The 26,354-nt window shown below is 37.3% G+C and overlaps 1 protein-coding gene across 1 annotated transcript in view; it reads right to left on the bottom strand.

Annotated features, from left to right (window-relative positions):
• Nucleotides 1–24,788, bottom strand: part of COBLL1 (cordon-bleu WH2 repeat protein like 1) — a 95,230-nt gene extending 70,442 nt beyond the window's left edge. Inside the window, 1 exon segment of the mRNA XM_042780359.1 lies at nt 24,607–24,788. Coding sequence (XP_042636293.1) covers nt 24,607–24,698 — 92 coding nt within the window. The 5' untranslated portion in view covers nt 24,699–24,788.
• Nucleotides 24,789–26,354: the final 1,566 nt, after the last annotated feature.

Below are 26,354 nucleotides of genomic sequence, written 5' to 3'. Positions count from 1 at the left end.
AAAAGGGACATAATACCCACCTGAGGAAGTCCACAAAATCCTGAAGAGCATAGTACAGATTTTTCAACTCATTCAAACTATATTCATTTTATATTTTCTCTACACAGTACAAGTGATATGGCAAACTGACCCTGGTAGTGCAGTGGTTAAAGCACTTGGATGCCAACCAAAAGCAGTTCAAATCCACCAGCCACTCCACAAGAGAAAGATATGACAGTCTGGTTTTGGAAAGATTTGCAGCCATAGAAACTGTATGGCACAGTGCTACTCTGTCCTATAGGATTACTATGAGTCAGAATCAACTCAACAACATTGAGTTTAGTTTTTGGTTTTGGCTCTCATAGACCTAATATCCGCTATGTGGTTAGACCAAAGCTTGGCAAACTACAACCTGGGGATCAAAACGGACCCATCCATCATCTTACTGTTGTTGCTATTAGGTGCTGTCAAGTTGTATATAGCGACCCTATGTACAACAAAACGAAACACTGCCTGGTCCTGTGCCGGCCTCACAATCCTCTCTATACCCAAGCCTATGGTTGCAGCCACTGTACCAATCCATCTCGTTGAGGGCCTTCCCTTTTTCGCTGAACTTCTACTTTACCAAGCATGATATCCTTCTCCAGGAAATGGTCCCTTCTGACAACATGACCAAAGTAGGTGAGATGAAGTCTGGCCATTCTTGCTTCCAAGAAGCATTCTAGTTACACTTCTTCCAAGGCAGATTTGTTAGTTGTTCTTGGCAGTCCATGGTACTTTTAGTATTCTTCGTGCTGTCAAGTCAGTTTAACTCACAGAGATCCAATGAACAATAGAACAAAACACTGCCAGGTCCTGCATCATTTGCACAATCTATTTTAGTACATAAAGTTTATTGGAACATAACCACACCCATTTGTTTACATATGTTTTATGTCCATCTGTCTATATGTCTATGGCTGCTTTTGTGTTACAATGGGAGACTTGAGTAGTTGCCTCAGAGGGTGCAGAGCCTAAAATATTTATTAATAACTCTGATAGATAAAGTTTATGGGCCATTGTGCTACATCATAAACAAGTAACCAAGTAAAGAGATAATAATGATTAAGTGCAAAATATTAATGGTAATACAGAACCTATTTCTACAGGAAATTGCATACACAAGTTGAGATTCAGGGACACTTCCCAATTTTTGCCTCCTTTTCCACAGACTCTTATATAAAGCAATGTAGTCTCTGGTCTTTCTTGTCAGCCCTTAAAGAAAGCATACTAGATCTTTTGTATTATTCACTTCCCTTAAATGCCTAGCAATCATAAGCTGTTAATTCATATTTAAGCCTACAGCACTAAAACACTGCTTAAAAGTCCTATTTTTGTGGATAGTGGTAGATGTAAGCTGCTGAGTTTTACTTTAAAATCATCAGGTGGCCCACCAGTGTTTTTAACCAAGAAACATAAATGTCAGTAAAGTTGTTTCTCCAGTTTCCTGACTGGAGATATGAACCTAGCAATTGGCTTTACAAGCACTGAGGCCAGTTTCATCAGCAGCATGCAATCTTTAATTTGATGTATCTTCTTTTCATATAGCAACTGATTCCTATTCTCCTAACTGGGAGTCCCAAGACTGGAGCCTCTCTGGCTCCCGAGAGGTTTTTCCAGAGAAGGAGTCACCCTCAGGGGTAGGAAAAATTAGTTGTCTGAAATTTTGTGCACTTGAAGTCAAATAGTACTTTGGGTACAATTTCAAACCATCCCGTGTTCAGCGCCTCAACCTCCCCCTTTGCTGCGGTTCCCATTCCTGGGCAATTCCAGTCTCTATGGGATAAAGAGGTATGTTTCTTAATGGAATCTCATTTCCCTTTTCCTCTTATTGGGAGCTCTGGTAGCATAGTGGCTAAGGCACTTGACTGCTAACCAGAAGGCTGGCGGTTCAAACCCACCAGCCACTCCTCAGAAGGAAAATGGGGCAATATACTTCCGTAGTGATACTGCCTCGGAAACCCAAGGAGGGGTTGCTATGAGTCGGGTCTGACTTGACAGCACATAACATAACAACAACTTAGAGGGATAAGACATTTAGCTACTAACCAGAAGGTTAGCAGTTCAAACCCATTAGCTTCTCCATGAGAGAAAGATGAGGCAATCTACTTCCATACAGATTTACAGCCTTGGAAAATCAATGGGGGTTGCTGTGAGTTGGAAACTACTTGACGGTTGTGGGGTACGTATGTATGTATGTATGTATGTGTGTGTGTGTGTGTGTGTGTGTGTGTGTGTGTGTATATATATATATATATATATATATATATATATATATAAACCAAACCAAACTCATTGCCATTGAGTTGATTCAGACTCACAGTGACCGCTTTAGAGTTTCTGAGGTGGTAAATCTTTATTATTTATTATTTATTTTTTATTTTAAGAGCTTGTTTTACATTCAATGTAACATGTACATTTAATTTCATTCCCCAATCGCCATGTCCAACCCTAACCCAGTCTCCTCCCCTCCCTGTAACCCTTCCCCTGTGCCTCTCATATTTATGCACTCCTATTTGTCCTATTCAAACCCACCAGCCACTCCTCGGAAGGAAGGTTGGGCAATCCTACTTCCGTAGTGATGTTGTTCTTGTTGTTGTTAAGTTCTGTCGAGTCGTTTCCAACTCATAGTGACCCCATGCACAGCAGAACAAAACACTGCCCGATCCCGTGCCAGCCCCACAATCCCCGCTATACTTGAGCCCATCATCACAGCCACCGTATCAATCCATCTCCTTGAAGGCAGTAGTGATACTGCCTTGGAAACCCAAGGAGGGGTTGCTATGAGTCGGGGCCGACTACACGGCAAACAACAACAACAACAACATTTGTCCTATATTTCCTCAATTTGAATGTTGGTCCTCTGGTGTCCCATGGTCTATTGCTCTAAGGGATGTATTATCATAGAGTATGTGGGTGTGTCATCCTGGGTTGAGTGGTCTACGTGTACATCTTGTTAACTATTGGGCTGAGAGCCCACCCCTGGGGGTGAGTTTTATTCTAGGCACAGAATGTATTCCAGGGCCATAGTATAGGGAGTCTCACCAGATTTCTTCTGACCAGTAATTCTGGTCATTATTTGAGTTTTTGGAGTTTGTTCTAAATTTTCCCTCCCACTCTATCCAGGATCTCCAGATCTGATCCTTTCCTTAGGTGGTAAATCTTTACGGAAGTAGATTGCCCAGTCTTCCTTCCATGGAGTGGCTGGTGTGTTTGAACCACCAGCATTCTGGTTAGCAGTCAAATGCCTTAGGCACTATGCCACCAGAGCTCCTTATAGAGATAGACTGGTAGACAGATAGAGATATATAAAAATAAATAATTAAATAAATAAATCAAAGACTCTAAAGCTCATCAGTAGAATGGTTCTCTTGCATATTCTCCAGTCTTCAAAATATTCCTCTATGGCTCTATTAGACATACAATAATATTTAGGGCTCTTATGTCCTTCTCTTAAGCTACAAAGGCTGTCCACACACAACTTTGTCTACAATTTTTCCTTGCAAATTGTGACTTTGGAAGATGCATTTCAAGGTTCATCCAGGGAGAAAGACTAGCATACTGGTCTTACTGAAGTTTATTTTCTGGTAATAATGGTATTCTAGATGAGCAAATACATACTACAAATAAATTCTAGTATTGGAAATGATATTTTCTTTCTCTGATGGTAAATAAAGTTGAAAAGGATTAGGTAATGTCTAAGCAAATACAATGTAATTAAGCCAAAAAAGAGAGCAAAATTTTATTGCCAACCAAATGGACAGCTGTCCACTGTTGTCTATGAGTAACTGGTGACATGAGCAGATGGTCATGTTTCTCTTTCTCTATATAAATTTGCCAAGTAATAAATGTGAAAACACTAAAGATTACATTTTGAACATATTTTACTTCTTAAATCTATGGTTCTTTAGAATCTGCCAGGTATACACAATAAAAGTTAACAAGTAAAAAAAAAAAAAAAAAAAAAAGTCATTAAAGTTTTGGGTTCCCCCACACACACTGATCTCTATTTTTGTGCCATCAGAGGAGTGCTGGTGGCACAGTGGTTAAGCACTTGGCTGCTAACCCAAAAATTGGTGGTTTGAACCACCAGCCACTCTTCAGGAGGAAGATGAGGCTGTCTGCTTCATAAGATTATAGCTTTGGAAACCTTCTGGGGCAGTTCTACTCTGTCCTACAGGGTCACTATGTGCCAGAATCGACTTGATGGCAGTGAGTTTGTGGAGTTTTTTGTTTTGTTTTGTGCCATAATGTTTCATCTTCCTGTGTACACACATACACACATTTAAGGGAAAAGCTTTTTTTTTTTTCTATTTCTAAAATGTAAGAACAATCTAAAACTCTCTCTCCTTTTTTAATCCTTCCTTTTGATATTTCTTAATGGATTATTTAATTTCTATCTATAATGTACTATGTCTAATAAATGGGGTAAATAACAGGTCAAAAGTATTATAACAATGGCCTATTCTTTCAACCAATTTGGTCATCTATAAATTATGCCAGATTTTACAGCAAAAAAACAGCATGCTGACTAGACCTATATCATGATCTTTAAACTCAATAATGCCTAAATATTTTCCAATAAAAAGCCACTTTGAAAGGCAACTAAAACTTACAGAACTTCTTTACAATTTAATTTTCTTATTCTGTAATTGTAGAAGTCAGTTTTGTTTTCTTACAAAAGACTACTTCAAGAAACCAAAAGAGAACTACAAAATAGAAGAACATACCATGCTCATGGATAGGAAGATTGAACACTGTGAAAATGTCAATTCTACCCAAAGCAATCTATACATTCAATGTAATCTCAATCCATATCCCAACAACATTCTTCAAAAATATGGAAAAACCAATCATTAACTTTATATGGAAAGGAAAGAGACCTCAGATAATCAAAGCACTATTGAAGAAGAAGAACAAAGTAGGTGGTCTCACAGTCCCAGATCTCAAAACGTACTATACAGCCACATTAGTCAAAACTGTCTGGTATTGGTATGATGACAGACACATAGACTGATGAAATAGTATTGGGAAAACTGACTACCTATCTGAATAAAAATAATAACTGTGTATCTACCTTAATCTTTACACTAAAGAAAGCTCTAGGTGAACTGAATTTATAAACATGAGATGTAACTGTGGGGAAAAACAAATCCACTTCTATTTATCTTATGTACACTAGAGCAGGGCTGTTCAATAGAGTTTTCTGCAATGACTTAATGTTCTATATTGGTGCTGCTCAATATGGTAGCCAACGTGTGGCTGTTGAGTACTTGAGATACACTGAGCTAGTGGACTACTAAAGGGAATTTTTAAATTCATTTAATTTTAACTAATTTAAACTCAAATTAAATAGCCAAATGTGGTGAGTGACAATTGTATTGAACAGAGTTGCAATGCATTAGTTCTCAAGATGTAAGTCACTTATTAGCAGCAGCAGCAGCAGCAGCATCTCCTGGAAACTTCATACAAATGCAAATCCTCAAGCCTCAGTAGAGATAATTGAATCAGAAAGTTGGATGATAGGACTCAGCAACCTGTGATTTTACAAACCCTGCAGCTGATTTTGATCCATGCTGCAGTTTGAGAAGCACTTATGTGGAGAAAAGAGAACAAATAAGCCAATAAAATACATAGTTTGTTGATGGTGATTAAGTGCTATGATGAAAAGAAGATAAGGAAGGGGGTTAGGAAATGTCCTAAGTAAAAGATGGTCTTCTATCACTGGTCTGTCAATTTGTGATAAGGTGGTGGCTTGCATGTTGCTGTGTTGCTGGAAGCTATGTCATGAGTATTTCAAATACTAGCAGGGTATCCAGCCACAGTGGGTAGGTATCAGTGGAACTTCCAGACTAAGACAGACTAGAAAGAAAGAGCTAGTGATCTGCTACTGAAAAAACGGGCCAGTGAAAACCTTACAAATAGTAGTGGGACACTGTCTGACATGGTATGGTAAAATGAGTTCCTTCTGGCTCATAGATGTCAGAAGAGACCCAGAAGTTGCTCTTGAATGGAGAGTAGTGAAAGTGAATGGAAAAAAAGAAGTAAAAGAGATGCACAGAAGATTTCAAAAGGCAGCTTGAGAAGACAAACTATTATAATGAAATACGCAAAGACCTGGAGTTAGGAATCCAAAAGAGAAGAACATGCTCATCATTTTTCAAGCTGAAAGAACTGAAAGAAAAAAATTCAAGCCACAAGTTTCAGTTTTGAAGGATTCTGTAGGCAAAATATTGAACGGCATAGGAAGCATCAAAGGAAGATTGAAGGAGTACACAGATTCACTGTACCCAAAAGAATTGGTCAATATTCATCTATTTCAGGAGGTAGCATATGACCAAGAACCAATAGTGTTGAAGGAAACAGTCCAAGCTGTACTGAAGGCAATGGCATAAACAAACTCACTCACTGCCATCAAGTCAATTTGACTCACAGTGACCCCTTCCTGGGTGTCTGAGGTGATATCTCTATGGAAGTAGATTGCCCAGTCTTCCTACAGAGGAGTGGCTGGTGAGTTTGAAACTCCAGCCTTCTGGTTAGCTGTCAAATGCCTTAAGCACTATGCCAACAGCTCCCTTGGCAAAAACAAGATTCCAGGAATTGAAGAAAAGCCAATTGAGATGTTCTAACTAACATACGCAACACTGAGAGCACTCACTTGTTGTGCCAAGAACTTTGGAAGACACTTACCTGGGCAAGCAAATGGAAAAATCCATACTGTGCACATTCCAAAGAAAGGTGATCCAACAGAATGTGGAAATTGCTGAATAATATCATTATTACACTATTACATTAAAATTTGGCTGAAGATAATTCAAAAACAGTTCCAGCAGTACATCAAGAGGGAATGGCCAGAAATTCAAGCCAGATTCTGCAGAGGATGTGGAATGAGAGATATCACTGCTGATGTCAGATGGATTTTAGCAGAAAGCAGAGAATAGCAGAAAGATGTGTACCTGTGTTTTATCGACTATGCAGAAGTATTCATCTGTGTGGATCATTAATTATGGGTAACACTAGAAAGAATGGGAATTCTAGAATGCTTAATGGTTTTCACAGTGAAGTAGTAAATAGACCAACAGGTAATCCTTCAAATAGAACAAGGAGATACTGCCTGGTTTAAAACCAGGAAAGGTGTGTGTCAGGGTTGTATCCTTTCATTATACTTATTTAATGTGTATGCTGAACAAATAATCTCAGAAGCTGGACTACAAGAAGAAAAGTGTGGTAGCAGGATTGGAGGAAGGCTTATTAATGACCTGTAATATGCAGATGACACAGCCTTCCTTGATGAAAGTGAAGAGGGCTGAACATTAAAGCCTTCAGTATGGATTATACCTCAACATAAAGAAAACAGAAATCTTTACCACTGGACCAATAAGCAACATCATGAAAAATGGAGAAAAGATTGAAGTTGTGAAGGACTTCGCTTTACTTGAATGCACAATCAACGCCCATGGAAGCAGCAGTCAAAAAATCAAATGACATAGTGCACTGGGTATGTCTGCTGTAAAAGACCTCTTAAAAGTGTTCACAAGTAAAGATGTCACTTTGAAGACTAAGGGGAGCCTGACCCAAGCCATGGTATCGTCAATCACCTCATATACATGTAAAAGCTGGACAACAAATAATGAAAACCAAAGAAGTGATGCATTTGAATTATGGTGTTGGCAACGAATATTGAATATACCATGGACTGCCAAAAGAATGAACAAATTTGTATAGGAAGAAGTACACCTGGAATGTTCTTTGGGAGCGAGGATGGTGAGACTTTGTCTCATATAATTTGACATGTCATCACATAGGACCTGTCCCTAAAGGACATCATACTTGGAAAAAGAAAAGGTCAGTGAAAAAACAGGAAGACCCTTAATGAGATGGATTGACACAGTGGCTATCACAATGGGCTCAAGCATAGCAATGACTGTAAGGATGCTGCAGGGCCAGGCAGTGTTTCATTCCGTTGTATGTAGGGTTGCTACAAGTCAGAACCAAATTTAGCACCTAACAACAGAATGCAGCTAAAACAACAAAAGATGTCATTAGAATTAGAGACCAGAAGGGGATGGTATATCTCAGGAAAGAGCATTCCAGACAGAATTAACACACGCAAAGACTGAAGAAGGAGTGTGCTATGAATGTGTAAAGAAAAACAAAAAGGCCAGTTGGCTAAGATGAAAACACAAAGCATGAAATCAGAGTGATAATGGGGGCAGAGGACTGATCTTCATTTCACATACCTCTGAGTTGTTCTTCAAATGCTAGCAGTACATAGGGTAGCATGAGTCGGAATGGACTTGAAGGCAGTGGATTTGGTTTGTGTGTGTGTGTGTGTGTGTGTGCGTGTATTTGTCAACCAGATAAATTGCATATTTTTTTTGCATCACATTACCATTTTTGCAGGTATCTTATTCATGTTTATCAATATTTTGAGTAGTTATTATTAGAGCAACCATGAGATTTTATTTAATGCACTAAAAAGCACATATGCTTTGATCACTGTATTTCAATATCAAAATTGATTTTCTTTAAAATCCTGTGTATTTTATGTATTTAAAACCATTATTCTGTCAAGGAATCCTCAAGCTATTCAAAATGCCCATGGCTCAAAAACATAGATGGTATTTAAAGCCCAGAGGATAGATAAGATATCTAGGGAGTAAGTGTATAGAGGGAAGAGATATCATCTATCATCTAATGACTGAGTCCTGAAGTACCCAACATTTAGACGTCAGAAGAGGAAGACACAGCAAAGGAGACCTGAAGAAAACCTGGAGAGAGTGGTAGATGGGCATCAAGGACCAGCTGAGTTAAATGATGTTGGCAGGTCAAGTATATGAGGAAGCCAGAGAATTGACTAGGGATTTAGAACTATAAGCACTACTAATACCCTCAACAAGAACAATTTCCATGAAGGACTATCGGTGGCAAAAGCTTACTGAATAAGAAAAAGAGGAGACAAAGGCAGAATTTGGAAACAGAAAATGACAACTCTTTCAAGTTTTTTTGTTGTTTTCCCCTCAAGAATTTTACTCTAAAAAAGCCAGAGCATAGAAAGAAAGAGTATGAAGTCAAGGGATACTGGCATTTTATTTATTTTTCAGATGGAATAATTAAAATATGATTATGTGTTGATGAGAATTATTCAGTAGAAAAATAAAGAACTGATGATTTAAAAGAGAGAGAAAGAGTGATTGCAAGAATCATGGCCTCAAGCAGGCAGGAGGGAATGGGACTTATTTCACAAGTAGGAAGGTTGAACTTTAGGTAGGAAAATGAAACACTCATCCTTATAAATAGAAAGGAAAGCAGAATGTATGATCACAGATGTTTGTAGAGGATACACATGGTAGTGGAAACAAAGGGAAAAATCTACTACAATTGTGTCTATTTCTTTCTCATTGAAATAGAAAGCAAAGTTATCAACTGAAATTAGGCATAGGAAAGGAAGTTTTAGAGGTCTGAAGAGAGTGGAAAAAATAGAGCAAGAGAGTGAATGGAGTAGAACTGTCCATTAGCACTGATGAACCAACTTGGTTTGTGATCATGATCATGAATTTAAAGTAAAATTAGTTACTCTGGTTGGGTTTTTCTGTAGCCACATTCATTTTGCTAGTGAAGACATATGAAAAAATATCAAGACAATTGCCATAGAGTTGATTCTGACTCATAATGACCCTATAGGGCAGAACAGATTAGGCAGAAACTTAGATTAACCAGGGTTACCAGACAAGAATAAATGCATGAGATATCAAAAGAAAGAATATAATGACAGACTATAAAACTCTAAGCTAGACAAGGAAATGGGAAGTGAGGGATAGTATAGAGTAGACAGGATTAGTGGAATTGTAATGCTCAGTGGGGATGAATAATTCTTAGTGTTAGGGTAGAAGACAGAGTAAACTAGAAAGAGCACGGTAGTCAGAAAGGGGATGTTTGAAACTGGGATTATGGAATAGTTGTAATTTAGATCATGATCAGGTCTGGATCTAAAATACCCACCAACAGGGTGGGTGATTGAGGTGGTAGAGAGGACAGGCCATGGAGGAAGTCAAAGATGGGTGGAGAAGTTAGGTTACAAGAAGCAACATCAATATGACTAATACGATCACCAAGAGTTGCAACAGCGAGTGTGCGGTATAGTAAATTACCTGGTATGGCTTTTCTAGCTATAGGTCTTTGTAATGACTTCTGTGGTGGAATTTGCTGTGAGCAACTGAGGAGCTCCTAATTGTTAAAGTTATCCACCTGGGGTATTTCTGTTGAGAGTGGCACAAAGCAATGTTCTGGGAAGTTCGCTCTCTCTCAGATGCTTAGAATTCTGATGTTATGACTGGTTAGTTTGGCCACTCTACCAGGCTCAAAAGGAGGCCTCCTAGAGGCAGAAGAAGTCTCTCTGACTGCTGGCTGAGAAAGATGTGCTGCTGAGAGAAATATACTCCTGAGAGACACACAGTGCTAAGAGAGAGATGCTGGGAGACACACATTGCTGAGAGACACCGAGAGACATGCACAGCTGGGAGAGAGACTGTTGGCTGAGAGACAGCAGGCTCAGAGAAACTGAGCATTGTTCCTGAACTTGAATTGTAGCTTGGTGCTTCCCTAATAAACCCCATAATCTGTGAGTTCTGTGTGGCCATTGCAATGAATTATTGAATGCAGTAGAGAGGTGGTAGGTGCTGTGGGAGGAATGGTTGGTGAAAGGGCTGGAGGGAGGCAGCATGTTTGGCCTCACAGGAATAGGTCTTGGGCTACTGATGGTGATTCTGTCTTCCTCTTGTGGGGTTAGAGGAGGTCAGAAAATGCAGCCGCCTTGGCCCTTTGGCAGAGTGGAAGTAGAGTACGCCAGCAAGCCCCACAGGTAGTGTTATTAACCCCACTTTCCTAACAAGAAATGGAGGCATATAACAACATACTCAAGGTCACAGAGCTAGTAAGAACAGAGTCAAGGATGGAAGCTAAAATATCACTGTTTTTGAGTATTAATCATGATCTTAACTACTATGCAATGATACTGCTATCTATTTTCATTTCCCGGAAGATTTATGTTGTGAGCAATTCGGACTGGGAAATATACTTTCCTCCATTCTCTTAATTCTCTAACTTTTCCTCCCGAGCTTCAGTTATAGGGGACTACGTTCTACTTCACTTTCTATTTTTTTACTCTGCTAGGTACTTCAGTAGGAATTGTAGCTAAATGCCCACTTCCTATGCATCTCATCCAAACTCACTGTTTGATTTTGCTGAAGTTCAAAGGTTAACTTGCTGATACATCCAAAACACTGTGTCTCAGTCCTTCAGGTCTTACCAATGTCCCCATTGATACACAATTCTGAATTAGAAAGGTTTTCGGGCCACTGTGCCCATTCTCTTCTATTCTTTTTCTTTTCTTTTCACATTTCATTCTGTTTTGACAACACTAACGCTTCATTTCCTTTTTACTCCCTATTTATCACCACCACTACTACTCTCCTTAAGGGACTTTCCAAGTGTCTAACCCTTTAACTAGAAGGCTGAAAGCAAAACATCTGAATTCCTGGAGCCCCCTCAGCTAAAACATGTTTCCCAATTCACACTTCTCAATTTGCATTTCAAGTCACACAGGGTACCTGCCAGCCTGCCTCTCACAGCTTGGAGCAGAGCTACTGATCGATTTAGCTTCTCTCTTGTGGTTATACTAGAATTGTTTGTGTTCAGGAAACAGGAATTTGAAGTTTGATTCCAAATGAAATTCTAAATAGAAAACCTTACATTTTTGGGTAAGTCTTTTATTGTGAAAATGCTATATACATTTTAGAAAACCACAAAATGTAAAAGTAACACATTAAAAATGTAGACCATGGAAGAATCTCAAATTTCAGAAATTGAGGGGTTTTTGTCTTTAATGAATACAATTGTACATTATTACAGTAATGAATAATGCAAAAAGGGAAATTTTAATTGACTTCCTTTGTGAACTTCTCTGAATATCTCAGGGAGAATCAGTCATTCATTTCATATGTTTCTATAGCATTTGGTATAGCCTTTATCACATAGCAACTGTCTTCAAACAGGGTGGATGACTGAGGACAGACTTAATCTCAGGTGTTCTTGGTTCACTTGTGACTTGGAAGAATTTTGCCTGGGTTGATGGACCTGGGCTTAGATTGGATATAGGGGAATTACTGTGCATGGTAAGGAGAAATACTTTAGACTTTCTAAAGCCAGTGAAGGAACAAAGGTGTGAGAAGACACAAGAGACAGAAGGAGGTGTTAGCCACTAAATAGAGGGCAGGATTGTATGGATATCAAGAAATGCAAAGTGGTAAATTGCCAAAAGAACCAAACAGGAAGGCCTAAAATGCAAACTTAAATTGTTTCCCATGTCATATGCTTACTAACCTCTCCCTGGTTACCCACAATCTAGCACTAAGGTTCTGGTAGCTTTGGAAGAAGTTAAATCAAGGAAATAAACACTGAAAAATATGAATTCAGAGGTGGTAAGATATAAAGTCAGAGTCAGATGTGGCCCCAAGTGTATAAGAACTCTTTGGAATTTGTAAAAATATTACAAAGGGAATTTAACTTTTTACAAGGAGTATAGTAAGAGTTAAGGACAATCTCATCTAGATCTTAAAGGGCAGAGTGGCTTTGTCTTAAGTTACTTATAACAGAAAATATTATAAGTGGATGGCTTAAAAAAACAGAAATTTATTTTCTCACAGTTCTGGAAGCTAAGTCCAAATCATGGTCAAAGCCCTATTAATTCCTTCCATGGGCCTCTTTCCTAGTTTCTGGCATCTGGCTGCAATCCAGGGCATTCCTGGATTCCACGTCTCTGTCTGCTCTCCTTTTATAAGACATCATTTAGAAGTGATTAGGATTAGGACTCACACAGGTTTAGCATCATTAACATAACAAAAGAAAAACACAATTTTTAAACAAGGTTATATTTACAAGTACAGGGGTTAGGACTTCAACACCTATTTTTGGAAGACACAATTCAATCTGTAACAGACTTTCAGATACTGTCTGGGTTCTATTAATACCTAGATGTGAATTCCTCTCCAGCAGGACCACACCTTGTTAATCTTTAGTCCCAGGACTTAACACAGTGCCTGGCACATGGTGAGGTCAATGTTGTTGAATGAGGATTTTGTAAGAACCAGTGATTATTTATCTCTTAGGCAATTCTGCTTCAATATCAATGAACTCACAGCAGACAGTGTATGACAGATGGTTGAACAGTATCTAAAGCATGAGAAGACACAGTTGTTGAAAGGAAATTTATATACTTTAGGGGAAAAAAAGCATCTAGGTGTAAAAGCTTCTGGTTTATTATTTTTTTTAGTTAACTAATTTGAGTAGTAGCATGCTCTGTCTCAAGCCATGCCATCCTTATCCAGAAGTGGTATGTAAAAAGTGGTAGATATAGGCCCTAGGACTAGCTTCTTTTTCAAAACCACCTCCGACCAGTTTGAACACATAAAGCATTTAATTGAAGCCTCGGAATTCAGCACTAAAAGCACAGAAGAGATGATCCTGACCTAGAAGATTTCCTGACTGTCCCCAGCTTTCCCATAAAAGACTCATAACACAATGAAAATAGAGCACTAACTATTAAATGAGTTCTATATCCAGAGGGGCTGCTGCAAGGATTAATTAATCACAAAGCACACCAACAAAATGAAATCATCTTGAATATAGTTGGTAGAGAATTATCCATCTGGATGCCAAATTACTTCTGCCAAAGATAACAATTTCAGTTTGGAAGATAATTATTCTGAGCTGACATACCTGACAGCAGTTGGCTAACAGTTTGACCATGGGATCACCACAGGAAGGATGCTTTGTCTTCCGGTTTGTTAAGGCAGGTGCACACACACTCAAGTTTGCAGGCCACCTGAAATCCACTGAAACCCAAGGCAGGTTGGAAACGATTGGCTTAACTTGATCATCCCTTTCTCATTCAAATGAGCTTTAGTCTCTTCCTCCTCTGATACCATATCACTTTGCATTTTTAAAAATTTTATTACTTAGAACCTGTTTTGCATATTATTTACAGATCTTTCTTTTGTAAGATAGTGACTTCCAGGAAAGCAGAGTTTTTTTTTTTTTTTTTTAATTTCTTTGAAGACATTACTATGAGCTTTCTCACATCCATAATTCTTCATATTGCTTTCATATCTATTATCTTATTTGAACCTATAATCTCACCAAAAGCAATTCTGCTTTATGAAGGAAGAAACTTGAGGTTAGAAGGGCGACTGGACTAGATGACGCTGAACATATATAGAATTAAGGGGCACTCAGGATTAGAATCTCCTCTTAATCCATATTCCTTCAGCCACATGTTAGCCTCAGGGTACCACAAATCAAAATTCAGGTTGGGATGTATGGTTTGGAATAGGATCCAGGTATCTGCTGCCCTTTTACTTCATAGTTTGATGATATCACTAAATCATCCTCGAGTACCCTGTTGACCACTACATTTCATGCCACATTTTAGGGAAAATATTGTCTAATTATGTTACATGCTATGTAAGACAATATTTCCATTTCTAAGTGTTTTAAAGATCCAATTAGGTGGTAAAAATGCAGGTCATGGTTCACTAAAGAGCTTTCAGATCATTAAGTTGTTCAATAACTGCCTGGGAAAGTTTCCAAAACCTAAAAGTGTTTAAACAAAGTCACTTACAATAGAGTGACTATTTAATTTATTATTGAACTGGGACATGTGGTAGTGAAAGGGACACAGTTAACAATTACTCTGGGATAATAAATACAAACAGGCTACGGCCTAGGAAAATGGGTTTGTATGATGACAGTACTTATTAGGACAGACATATTCCAGGCATTCGATAAGCAGCTAACTTACATGACTAAGATTGTTCCTTGTTTTGATTCTTTAAATCTGGCCCAGTATTTATGCATTTGTAATAAATCCTCAAAATTGAGTTGAATGGGTATTATGCTAACTCAACTAGCTCAGTAATAAGCTCAGGAATGAAGCAATGTTTTATGTGTGGGTGAAATCCAGTGAACCACTTCAAGATTGGACATACTTTTTATGCCACGGGAAACTTTCTGAAAAAAAAGTAACACAGAGAATTGTTGTTGTTGTTATGTGCCGTTGAGTCAGATCCAACTCATAGCGACCCCTCCTTGGGTTTCGGAGGCAGTATCACTACGGAAGTAGACTGCCCAACCTTCCTTCTGAGGAGTGGCTGGTGGGTTTGAACCTCCAGCCTTCTGGTTATCAGTTAAGTGCCTTAGGCACTACACTATGAGAGCTCACAGAATTAAGAATCGAAAATAATCAAAACAGATAAGGTATCAGTACTAAACTGACAGAAGTTCTTCAAATATTAAAGACAGAAACTGCTACAAGTAAATTTATTTATTATGAAATTTATTTATTTTGAAATTCAGACTTTAGGCTAAACTTTATGTGGTTATTTTTCTTGGTTATTATGTTCAGAACTAATTACTTTGATAAAAATTTTGAATCTGAGAACATAAATATTAAACAAACACACTTAAAAAACATGTTGTTGCTGCTGTTAAGTGCTGTTGAGTTGGCTCCAACTCTTAGCAACTCTATGTACAATAAAACGAAACACTGCCAGGTCCTGTGCCAGTCTCACAATTCTTGCTATACCTGAGCCCATCGTTGCAGCCAGTGGGTGAATCCATCTCAATGAGGCCCTTCCCTTTCTTCACTGACTCTCCACTTAACTAAGCATGATATCGTTCTCCAGAGAATAGTCTCTTCTGACAACATGACCAAAGTAGGTGAGCTGAAGTCTGGCCATTCTCGCTTCCATGGAATATTCTGGCTGCAGTTCTTCCAGGACAGATTTGCTCATGCTTTTGGCAATCCATGATACTTTCAGTATTCTTCACCAACACCACAACTCAAAAGCATCAACTCTTTTACGGTCTTCCTTGTTCACTGTTCAGCTCTCACATGCATATGAGGTGACTGAAAATACCATGGCTTGGGTTAGGCACACCTTAGTCTTCCAGGAGATATCTTTGCTCTTCAGCACTTTAAAGAGGCCTTTTGCAGCATATTTGCCCAGTGCAAGATCTATCATGCTGGAGATCTCATGACAGAATTTTGCAAGATCAATGACATTCATTACAAATACCTTTTTGCAATCACACAAATGACAGCTATACATGTGGACTCCACAAGATGGAGTACACAGAAATAAGATCACAACATTGTGGCAATGGAGAAGCTCAATATTTTCAGCCAAAACAAGCCAAGGAGCTAACTGTGGAACAGACCATCAATTCCTCATATACAAGTTCAAGCTGAAGTTGAGGACAATTAAAACAAATCCATGACCACCAAAATATGACCTTGATTATATCCCTCCTGAATTTAGAGACCATCTAAGGAATAGATTTGATGCACTGAACACCAATAACCAAAAACACCAGATTAATTGTGGGATGACATCAAGAATATCATACATAAAGAAAGCAAGAAGTCATTAAAAAGACAGAAAAGGAAGAAAAAAACCAAAATGGATGTCAGAAGAGACTCTGGAACTTGCCCCTAAATGGAGAAAAGCTAAAACAAATAGAAGAAATGATAAGATAAAAGAGCTGAACAGAAGATTTCAAAGAGCAGCTTGAGAAGACAAAGTCAATTATTACAATGAAATGTGCAAAGACCTGGAGTTAGAAAACCAAAAGAGAAGAACACACTTGGCATTTCTCAAGCAGAAAGAACTGAAGAAATATTTAAGCCTTGAATTGCAATATTAAAAGAGTCTACGGATAAAATATTGAATGATGCAGAAAACACTGAAAGAAAATGAAAGGGATACAGAGTCACTGTACCAAAAAACTGGTCAATGTTCATCCATTTCAGGAGGTAGCATATGATCTAGAACCAATGGTATTGAAGGAAGAAGTTGAAGCCGCACTGAAAGAACTGGCAAAGAACAAGGCTTCAGGAATTGACGGAATTCCCGTTGAAATGTTTCAACAAACAGATGCTGCGCTGGAGGCATTCACTTGTCTATGCCAAGAAATTTGGAAGACCACCTGGCCAAATGACTGGAAAAGATCCATATTTGTACCCATTCCTTAAATGTGTGTGTGTGTGTATAATTCACACACATATATACCAAAACCAAACCCACTGGCACTGAGTCGATTCCAACTCATAGTGACCTCCAATGGATTTCCAAGGTGGTAAATCTTTACAGCTGACTCGAGGGCACATAACAACAACAACAAAATCTTTACAGAAGTAGATTGCCCTGTCTTCCTTCCATGAAGTGGCTGGTGGGTGTGAACTGCCAACTTCCTTGTTAGCAGTCAAATGCCTTAGGTACTGTATCACCAGAGCTCTATATACACATACATACATACATATATCACAAATATATCGCTCACAATTGGGGCAATTCAAAGATAGACAAAGTATATAATGAATTTTAATGACATGAAAGTTAGAGACCAAAAACAAAAAAATAAGATTATAAGACAGCATGTACACTATATCATGTTGGTTTAAAAAAAAAAAAAGACAATGCAAGTAATGGTATGTGTGCACCTAAAATTCTGTGTGTATGTGTAAGTAAAAGGTTATATATCAAGGAGGGTGTGTGTGTGTGTGTGTGTGTGTGTAAAAGGTTTCATACCAAGATGCCAACAGCTATAATCTGCCTGCCTAATAATGACATTTTAATTTTATCATTTGTTATCTGTATTTTCTAACTTTCTACAATGTATAATTACTGACTTTGTAATCATACATACACACAAAAAAAGTTAATTAAAATTAACAATGGTCATTGTTATAAGGTGCAGATGCCAGAAGAGGAAAGGGGCGAGGGTGGCACTCCCAGAAGCTGCACACAGAGAGCATTTGTGAGTATTTTTTTCCCCTTTCCCAACCAGAAGGGCAATGAGCCCGGAGAGATCACCAATCTCCCCAGCTCTGTGCTGTAAAGAGTCTAGACAAGATGTTTTCAGCCTCACCAATTAAAAACTCAACAGCACTGTCATTTAAAAACTTTTAAGTTAAAATTCCAACTTTTGTTTTAAGCAGCTACTGGTAAATAAATATTTAAATCAAAATTTAAGCATTTTTGCAGAGTTCTTCATGATTTTATGCCATGGAATTGATTCTTAACAGTATTTTTTAAAGTCAAATAGTCTATTATATACATGCATTTATAACACAATTGTCATAATTTGATACTTTTCAATAAACATAGTATAATGTAAGCATTTGAAATTCTTCTGATATCCATACTGTTGTGTTACTGCTTGTTTTTAACAAAAATGATCCATATCAGGATTATCTTCTCATTTTTCATAGTCTACTTTTTTCCAATAGGTGGCACTGTTCTCCATGTAAAATGCTCTGGAGTACATTATCTGACCCATCCTGCATTAAGTCAAAATTGAGGGCTTCCTCTCAATTTCTTATAAACTAGTCCTACCTGGATAGGCAAATCAGGCCACAAATTATATGTAGCATGTCTCTGGGTTACTTACAGGTAAGGTCCAGAGAGGTGAGATTAATTGTTTGAGATCACTTTGCTAGTGATGGAGCCAACAATGTCCTGAAACATTTAACTTCCAGTTCTGTGCTTTCTTTATTTGTGTTTTCATTCGTGACATTCTCAGACCTATACAAATCAAACCCCATCCCTATTGATGGGAGGAGTACATATAAAAGAGAGAAACAAAACTCCTCCTGTGTTATAAATGATGTTAATTCCTTTTCTCCTTTTTAGGCGAGAAAGTGTGTTGGTTATGGCCACAGAGTGCTATGGACTAGAAGATAATGTCATTTTTTTAGCAGCTTGCCAAAATTGAAAAATATGCTTCTAAGTGTGTCACAGATCAAAAAATGAAGAAGAAACGAACACTTATTAAGTGAATGACATCCAAACATAAGGCCAGGACCTAAATGGATACACAAATGGATCTACGTATTTTCCCTATTCTCTGCAGTATCTGTAAGTTTGGTCTATAAGCTCATTTTCACAAAACCTGACTTTTCCTAATACGAATAGGTATACCACATATATTGTTGTATCGCCTGACATTTTCTGAGGCGCACAGCCCCTAGGCAGTCTGCCTTTAATAGTCTTGTCCTTAGTGCTCACTTTTAGTGAGGCAAATATTGCTTTATCTTTTGAAAAAGGCAGTTTACTTCACCAGCATTTTATATACACATAACTCACACAGGCATATATATTTATACTACAGTGTATTGTATATTATATGTAAATAAAGATATTATATGTAAATGAAGATATTTTAATTCTCCCTACAATCATCCATGATATCGGGATACATAGAAATGCCTGAGATTCAGGAAAAGGCTCACAATGGCAAGATGGCAGAGAAAGGATGACTTTTAGCCAATAAAGAGGCAGCATCACTAAGCTCTACTAAAAAATATGTTAAGCCAGTAGAAGGCTACCAGCCTAATTTAGGATAATAAGCTGTCGGTCTCCCTTTGAGCATAAAGTCTGTTACCACCTCCAACTTTACTGTTTTCCCTAATCTGAATAAACCCTTGGATGGAAATCAATCTACAAACAAATGTATTCTTCTGAAGATAATACTATGTGCTCACATTCTGGCAAATGGAACATTTTGAACATATCTTTGCATGAGTTATTTAAAAAGACAGAAAAGAGACTCTTCAAAAATGTTCCCCAAGAATACATTTAAAAAAAAAACTGTTTCTGAAAAAGTTCAGTGAAGCACACAAATATGTTTCCTAAATATTTATGTCTGTCTAATATTGGCACTATTCTTCACAACAGTTCATGGATGTAAATTATGTCAAAATAAATATAATACATAAGGAATATTAAGACAACATGGACTAAAAAATTTTATTAAGGATCCTTCAGAGTGACATAGGAACCCTGCTTTATCTAAGAAAACTTATGAACTAAATTTTTTAAAAAAAATTACCTTCCCTAGTCCTCTCCCAAATTCTTATATCATTTTGTTGATATTCTGTCTATACATTTTATATTAACATAGCCATGAAGAAATTTAAGTTATCTTTGTTATTAAGTTACCTTTGTTATTACATTTAGTAGGTAACATTTTTCAGAAATAGAATATAATTATCTATTTGAAAATTTATTTTTGTTATTTAAAAAAAAATAAAATTTAAACAATAGGCCAGCAGTAACTGTGGCGTTCTTAAAATATCCCTAATCATATCCCTAGGATAGCTAGTCTCACATTTCTAAATTAGACAGCAGAATCACATTCCTAAGATACACAGAATCACACACAAACACCCTTAATCATAAACACTATTAACTACACTCACTCCTCACTTATCAGCATAGTAAAATTCCAAAGACCAAGTTGCTATGCAAAAGTCAGCATTATGAGAAAACAGAGGATGGCTACATTATTACAAAACTGCTGAACTACATCCTTACATGACTGCCAAACCATTGAGAGTCATGGTCCAGCCAAGGTGACACAGAACCTTAATTATCATAGCCAGTGTTACTCTCACCTAGCACCTTGGCATTCAGCACTGCCTGATGTGTGTCATTTATGTGCAAAACAGTTGAATAGATTTTTTTTTTTACTATTGTCATAAACATGAAATGTCACATAACAAGACAGTCAGTAAGTGAGGAGTAATGTATAAAAAATTGAGTCATTCCTGAAATGATAAAACAATTAGGATATAAGTCCCTATACCAAACTCTAGTAAAGACATTAATATCAAACAAAGTCCACTTTAAAAAAAAAGTTTTCATCCCTAAGCTAAATTTGGGAGCTCTGGTAGCATAGTGACTAAGGCACTTGACTGCTAACCAGAAGGCTGGCGGTTCAAACCCACCAGCCACTCCTTGGAAGGAAGACAGAGCAATCTACTTCCATAGTGATACTGCCTCGGCAACCCAAGGAGGGGTCGCTATGAGTCGGGTCTGACTTGACAGCACATAACAACAACAACAGAGCTATATTTAAGTGTGTGTGTTGGGGGGAAGACGATAGAATTTGTCTGGGGCATTCCCATATTGGGTATTCTTGCTTTGCTCCCTACCTGGAGGAAGTCTCTTTATTCAAAAGATGCTGAAAAAGCTACTGGACCCATTCAAAGTGTATCATTTAAGTTGCTGCCTCTATCTACATATAAGGGTTTTAGACAATTTTCCTTTTACCGAATTTAGCAAATGCCTACTCTATTTAGTAAATGCCTACACTATTTAGTAAATGCCTACTCTATTGAAAACAGCTGTCCTAATAAATATTATGAAGAAAAGTAAATATGCCATCATAGATGTCATGGTTTATTCAAGAGTATGAGAACTACAGGAGCTCTGGTGGCATAGTGCCTAAAGCACTTGACTGCTAATATGTAATAACCATAAGTGGTATAAAAGGTTTTAAGAGTTTGGAAGAGAGCAAAGACAGTTGATTCTGGGATGACCAGGGAGGCTCTATATAAAAAGTGTCACTTTAGCTATGCAAGGTAGCTAAAGAAAATATGGGGAGTACAGCAGTTCAGGTAGACAAACTTTCACAGGGGTGAGGAGGCAGAAAAAGTAGATTATCTGTAGAAGGCAAAGGGTCACGTGCTGAAGCTTAGGATATACAAAGTGAAGCAGTGAATGAAAAGCCTACTTAATTTCAGAGAGGAAACAAGGTGTCTCAATCTCTAAGCTTAGTAGTTTGAACTTTCTTAACTTGGTATTGAATTGCTATTCCTGCAGTCTTTTATCAAAGGTAGTACCACAAACAGAGAAGTATTTTAGTCAGAGTAATCTGAGGTTCAAGAGTAAAGTGGAAAGTGTATAGGGTTAGGGGAAGTAGTTCCCAACAGAAAATGTAGGAGACCAACATATGGCATGTACTGATAGTATTTCATTTAACCCTAGCAACATATGGTATCTTATTTAATCCAAACAACAATTCCATTGTAATATATTTTTATAGATCAAGAGCAGGCAATCCAACAGCAGTTGGCAGTCCAAGAATTAAAAGCTGATTGATGGAAAATTCTAAGATTTAGGGACCAGAGAGACAAACATGCTGGAAAGTTGAAAGGGTAATAACAGTTGAGGGTCTTTGTAAGTACAGATGTAATAGAACTGACTGATACAGAATCCAAATTACATATGAAAAAGAGGCAACCTAAAAAGCAGACATAATTAAGATTAGCATTAATGGTAAATAAATTCAATGAGACAGAGATTGAGAGTGTGGCTAGAAGGTTGTTGTTGTTGTTGTTGTTGTTGTTATGTGCCGTTGAGTCAGACCTGACTCATAGTGACCCCTCCTTGGGTTTCCGAGGTGGTATCACTACAGAAGTAAATTGCCCAACCTTCCTTCCAACGAGTGGCTGGTGGGTTTGAACCACCAGCCTTTAAAATATTGTGTATGAAAGGATAGTCATTGTATGATCCTACTTAATGATACAGACAAATACACAGAGATCAAGTTTACTGGTGGCTACCAGGGTAAGAGAGGAGCTCTGGTAGCATAGTGCCTAAGGCACTTGACTGCTAAGGAGAAGGCTGGCAGTTCAAACCCACCAGCCACTCCTTTGAAGGAAGATGGGGCAATCTACTTCCGTAGTGATATTGCCTCGGCAACCCAAGGAGGGGTTGCTATGAGTCGGGTCTGACTCGACGGCACAAAATAACAACAACCAGGGTAAGAGAGTCCTGGGTGGTACAAATGGTTAATATGTGTGGCTACTACCAGAAAGCTTGGTTTTTTGAGTCTATCCAGAGGTATCAGAGAAGAACAACCTGGCAATGGTTGTGTTTCCAAAAGTCAGTCCTTGAGAACCCTGCTGAGCAAAGGTTGACTCTAACACACACGAAGTTGCCATGAGTCAGAACTGACTAGAAGGCAACTTGTTAAATTAAGCTAGGTTTACCAGGGTGGGAGGGCGAGGGGCAGGAGGAATCTGTGCTTAGGGGTGACAGAGTTTCTGTTAATGATGGTGGAATAATTTAGAAACGGATAGTGGTGATGGCTGCATAACATGATAGGCGTATTCAATGTCACTAAATATACATTAAAAAAACCTTGAACTCTCAAATATTTCACTGTTACCACAATGAAACAATTCCAAAATGGTCAAAATTGCAAAACACAAATAAAAATAAAAATATATGGTTTATAAGATTGAGAAAAAGAAAAAAGAAGAAGCAGCAGCCAAATATTGCATACAAAGCAGGAACTCTAAGATTTAAATAGTGGGACCATTTTAAAGAGAGCCCATTGTGTTGATGGATAGGGGAAATTGAGTACTGATATATGTGACCAGAATAAAGAAGATAATCAATGAGAAACTAGAAAAACAATGATTTTTCCACTTACTTTGTAATTGCTCAATTCATTACAAAAATCATTATTACAAAATTATTATTATTTTATAGCCAGAGTAATGAATGGTATTATTTCAAGAACTGAAGATGATGGCCACCATCTCTAACTTATAAGACGCATTCCTCACCCAAAAGGGGTATAGCCCAGGTGATTGCCTGGGTACTAGGAAAGTCAGAAGGTCTCTCAATCTCATAAAAAGAGTTCCATGTGTGACCTGTAAAATTATTGTCAATATAAAATGAATGATAAAATGCCACTTACTTAAATTTAATGAGAATTTAATACATAATACTATGTATTCGTTAAAGTTAAACTCTTCTATTCTCATCTACTTTCAATAATATGTAGTTATATATAATTTTGATTATAAATCTTAAAATTAAGGTTATCTTAAATGAGTTTCTTCTAGACAAAACCAGATGATACTATTTTTTAAATACTTATTTTGTTATACATGTAAACACACACATATACTGTACTAAGGCCAAAACACTCAAATTTCTAAAACATGACATCTGATAACAAACTGTCAAATGAAGGTGAAAGGTAGAACAAGACCAAGTATATAATTCATGTAATTTTCCACTTCAGAATGAAATGGAAAATTACACTTGGCTTTATCTCATTTTTCCAATTTTTATGTAGATATTAAACAATACCAGTGTTCTAAATCACCTCTTCACTTCTTGGGTTAAAGTGTGAAGATTTTACATTTCTATTTAACTCATGTATATTTTTATTAAATCAATTCATTCAATGAAGTAAAAAAAAAAAATTCTGCTTCTTTTACAGACAGATTTATCTTCTTTGCTCAACAAAAGAGAACTACATTTTAAGAGTAGTTAGTAATTTCTACAAATTCAAGGCAGCACCTTAAAATGAAAATAATAATTTGGGTAGGAATGGGAAGGGCTTTCTTGCTGGTCACTGGCTTGTTTTGATTTACAAAATCAATATGACTGATGACCTTGCTTCTGGGAAAGGCTTTTGTAAAAAAAAAAAAAAAAAAACTTATTAAATGAATAAAATAAAGTTGTAATCACTTAACTGGGATTGTAAAATTCATAGGATGGGTATTAAAAGATTGGTAGGAAAAAACTTTAGCATTTAAAAACATAGACAACTAAACTGAGTGATGAATGAACTATCCTGATGAGAAAAATACAGTCAAGTATAGCACATAGGGTTTTAATGGTAGAAGAAAAAAGAGCTCCTGGAATGCCATTCGCTCCATCATACCTGCCATGAACAGTAGCCGATTTGATGACATCCCCAGGTAGAACCACTGAGAGTTCAATGTCTTTATCTATCATGTTTTCCTTCTGTTCCATGGTGAAGGCACAGGATTCTACAGAATCATCAACTGAAGAGACATCAACGGATGAGGGCTCAGCTGGAGGAGGTGGTGCCTTGGCTTTTGGTTTTCTCCTAAAATGAAAACAAGACGGAAAAAATAAAATATATTTTTTCGAAGTAACATTACAATAGGATCTAATTTTGTAAAACAAAAAAATAGATAAGAATACATTTTTCACCATCTTGAAAAGAAGGTACCAAACATTAACTGTTAGTTTACTAAGGATAGTAGAATTAAGGGATTTTCTTTCCCCTTTTTCCAAGTAGACCTTTTCAAGAATATGCCTTAAATTAACTGGAAATAAAAAGAAACATTACGACTTAAAGAGATATGTTATTTGTCTCTGTTAAGTTCAACAGTGTAAGTGTACATTATAGCAAAGCAAACCCGTTGTTGACAACTTGATTTGGACTCACAGTGACCCTGTAGGACAGAGCAGAACTGCCCCATAGGGATTCCCAGACTGTAAATCTTTACAGAAGCAGACTAACACATTTTTTCCTGCAGACCAGCTGGTACATTCAAACCACTGACATTTTGGTTATTAGTTGAGGGTTTAATCACTATGCCACCAGGGCTCCTTTAGCAAAGCAAAAGTATGATTCATTTTCTTTGATTACATAAATTACAAAAATTTGTAATGTCACAGAATGGAGATCAGCATCTATACCCCATATGTTATAATAGCCCCCTACCTGTGTACCTTTCATTCTGTCTGTTTCTAATCTAGTAGTATGTTCTGTTCCTCTATCCAGATAAATCCTACCCATCCTTCCTCCCCAAAACCATCTTCCTCCCACCCATCCACCAACAGTTTTTCCTTACTTTGAATTTAGCATATACAACTGATTTTATATAGCAACATATTTTTTTCTAATTTTTTTCCTGGGTACCAGTTTTATTTCTCTACATGCATTTATAACTTCCTGCAGGAAAGAAGCATTCTGAAGATGGCTGTATTTCCCACCACACATAGCAATGAACAATGAATTGTGAATGGTTATTCATAAATTATGATATTTTTGCTTCAATGAAAAATGTTGCAAATAATTAGCCTAATAGTTTTCAATGTCACTTATGAGGACAGTCCTTTAACTGATTTATAATAGAAAAAGAGAACACCTTGAAAAAAAAACCTCAATGGGCTAGTTCAATGATTTGATGGGTTGGAAAAAAATGAAATGTAAAAATAAATACAGGATAATTACAAATAATTATATCTTTATGGTTTTGCTTTATGGCTTTGTTTTTGTTCCCTCAAGCCCACTGCCAACAAGTTGATTCCGACTTACAGCAACCCTACGGAACAGAGTAGAACTGCCCCATAGGCTTTCCAAGGCTGTAACTATGGAGGCAGACTGTCTCATCTTTCTCTTGTGGAGCAGGTGGTGGATTCAAACCACCAATATTTTGGTTAGTAGCCTACTGCTCTAACCACAGCACCACCAGAGTTCCTTTTTCCCCCTTAGAGCACTGCAAATTACAGCTTTGTAAAATTTTACCTTTCAGAAAGGCTAATTACTTTTAGAAGAACAAATATTACTGCTTTTCACTAAAAATAAGAATTTTTAAAAAACTATAAATTTTAATTCCTCCTCCCCATTTACTAGGCAAAAATGAAAACTAAACA

Source organism: Orycteropus afer, unplaced genomic scaffold (genome assembly GCF_000298275.1).
Source record: "Orycteropus afer afer isolate SDZICR_OR568_19922 unplaced genomic scaffold, OryAfe1.0 scaffold00001, whole genome shotgun sequence".
Lineage (NCBI taxonomy): Eukaryota > Metazoa > Chordata > Mammalia > Tubulidentata > Orycteropodidae > Orycteropus > Orycteropus afer.
Note: the sequence above shows the minus strand (reverse complement) of the source record. Positions and strands in the feature narration are given on the sequence as shown.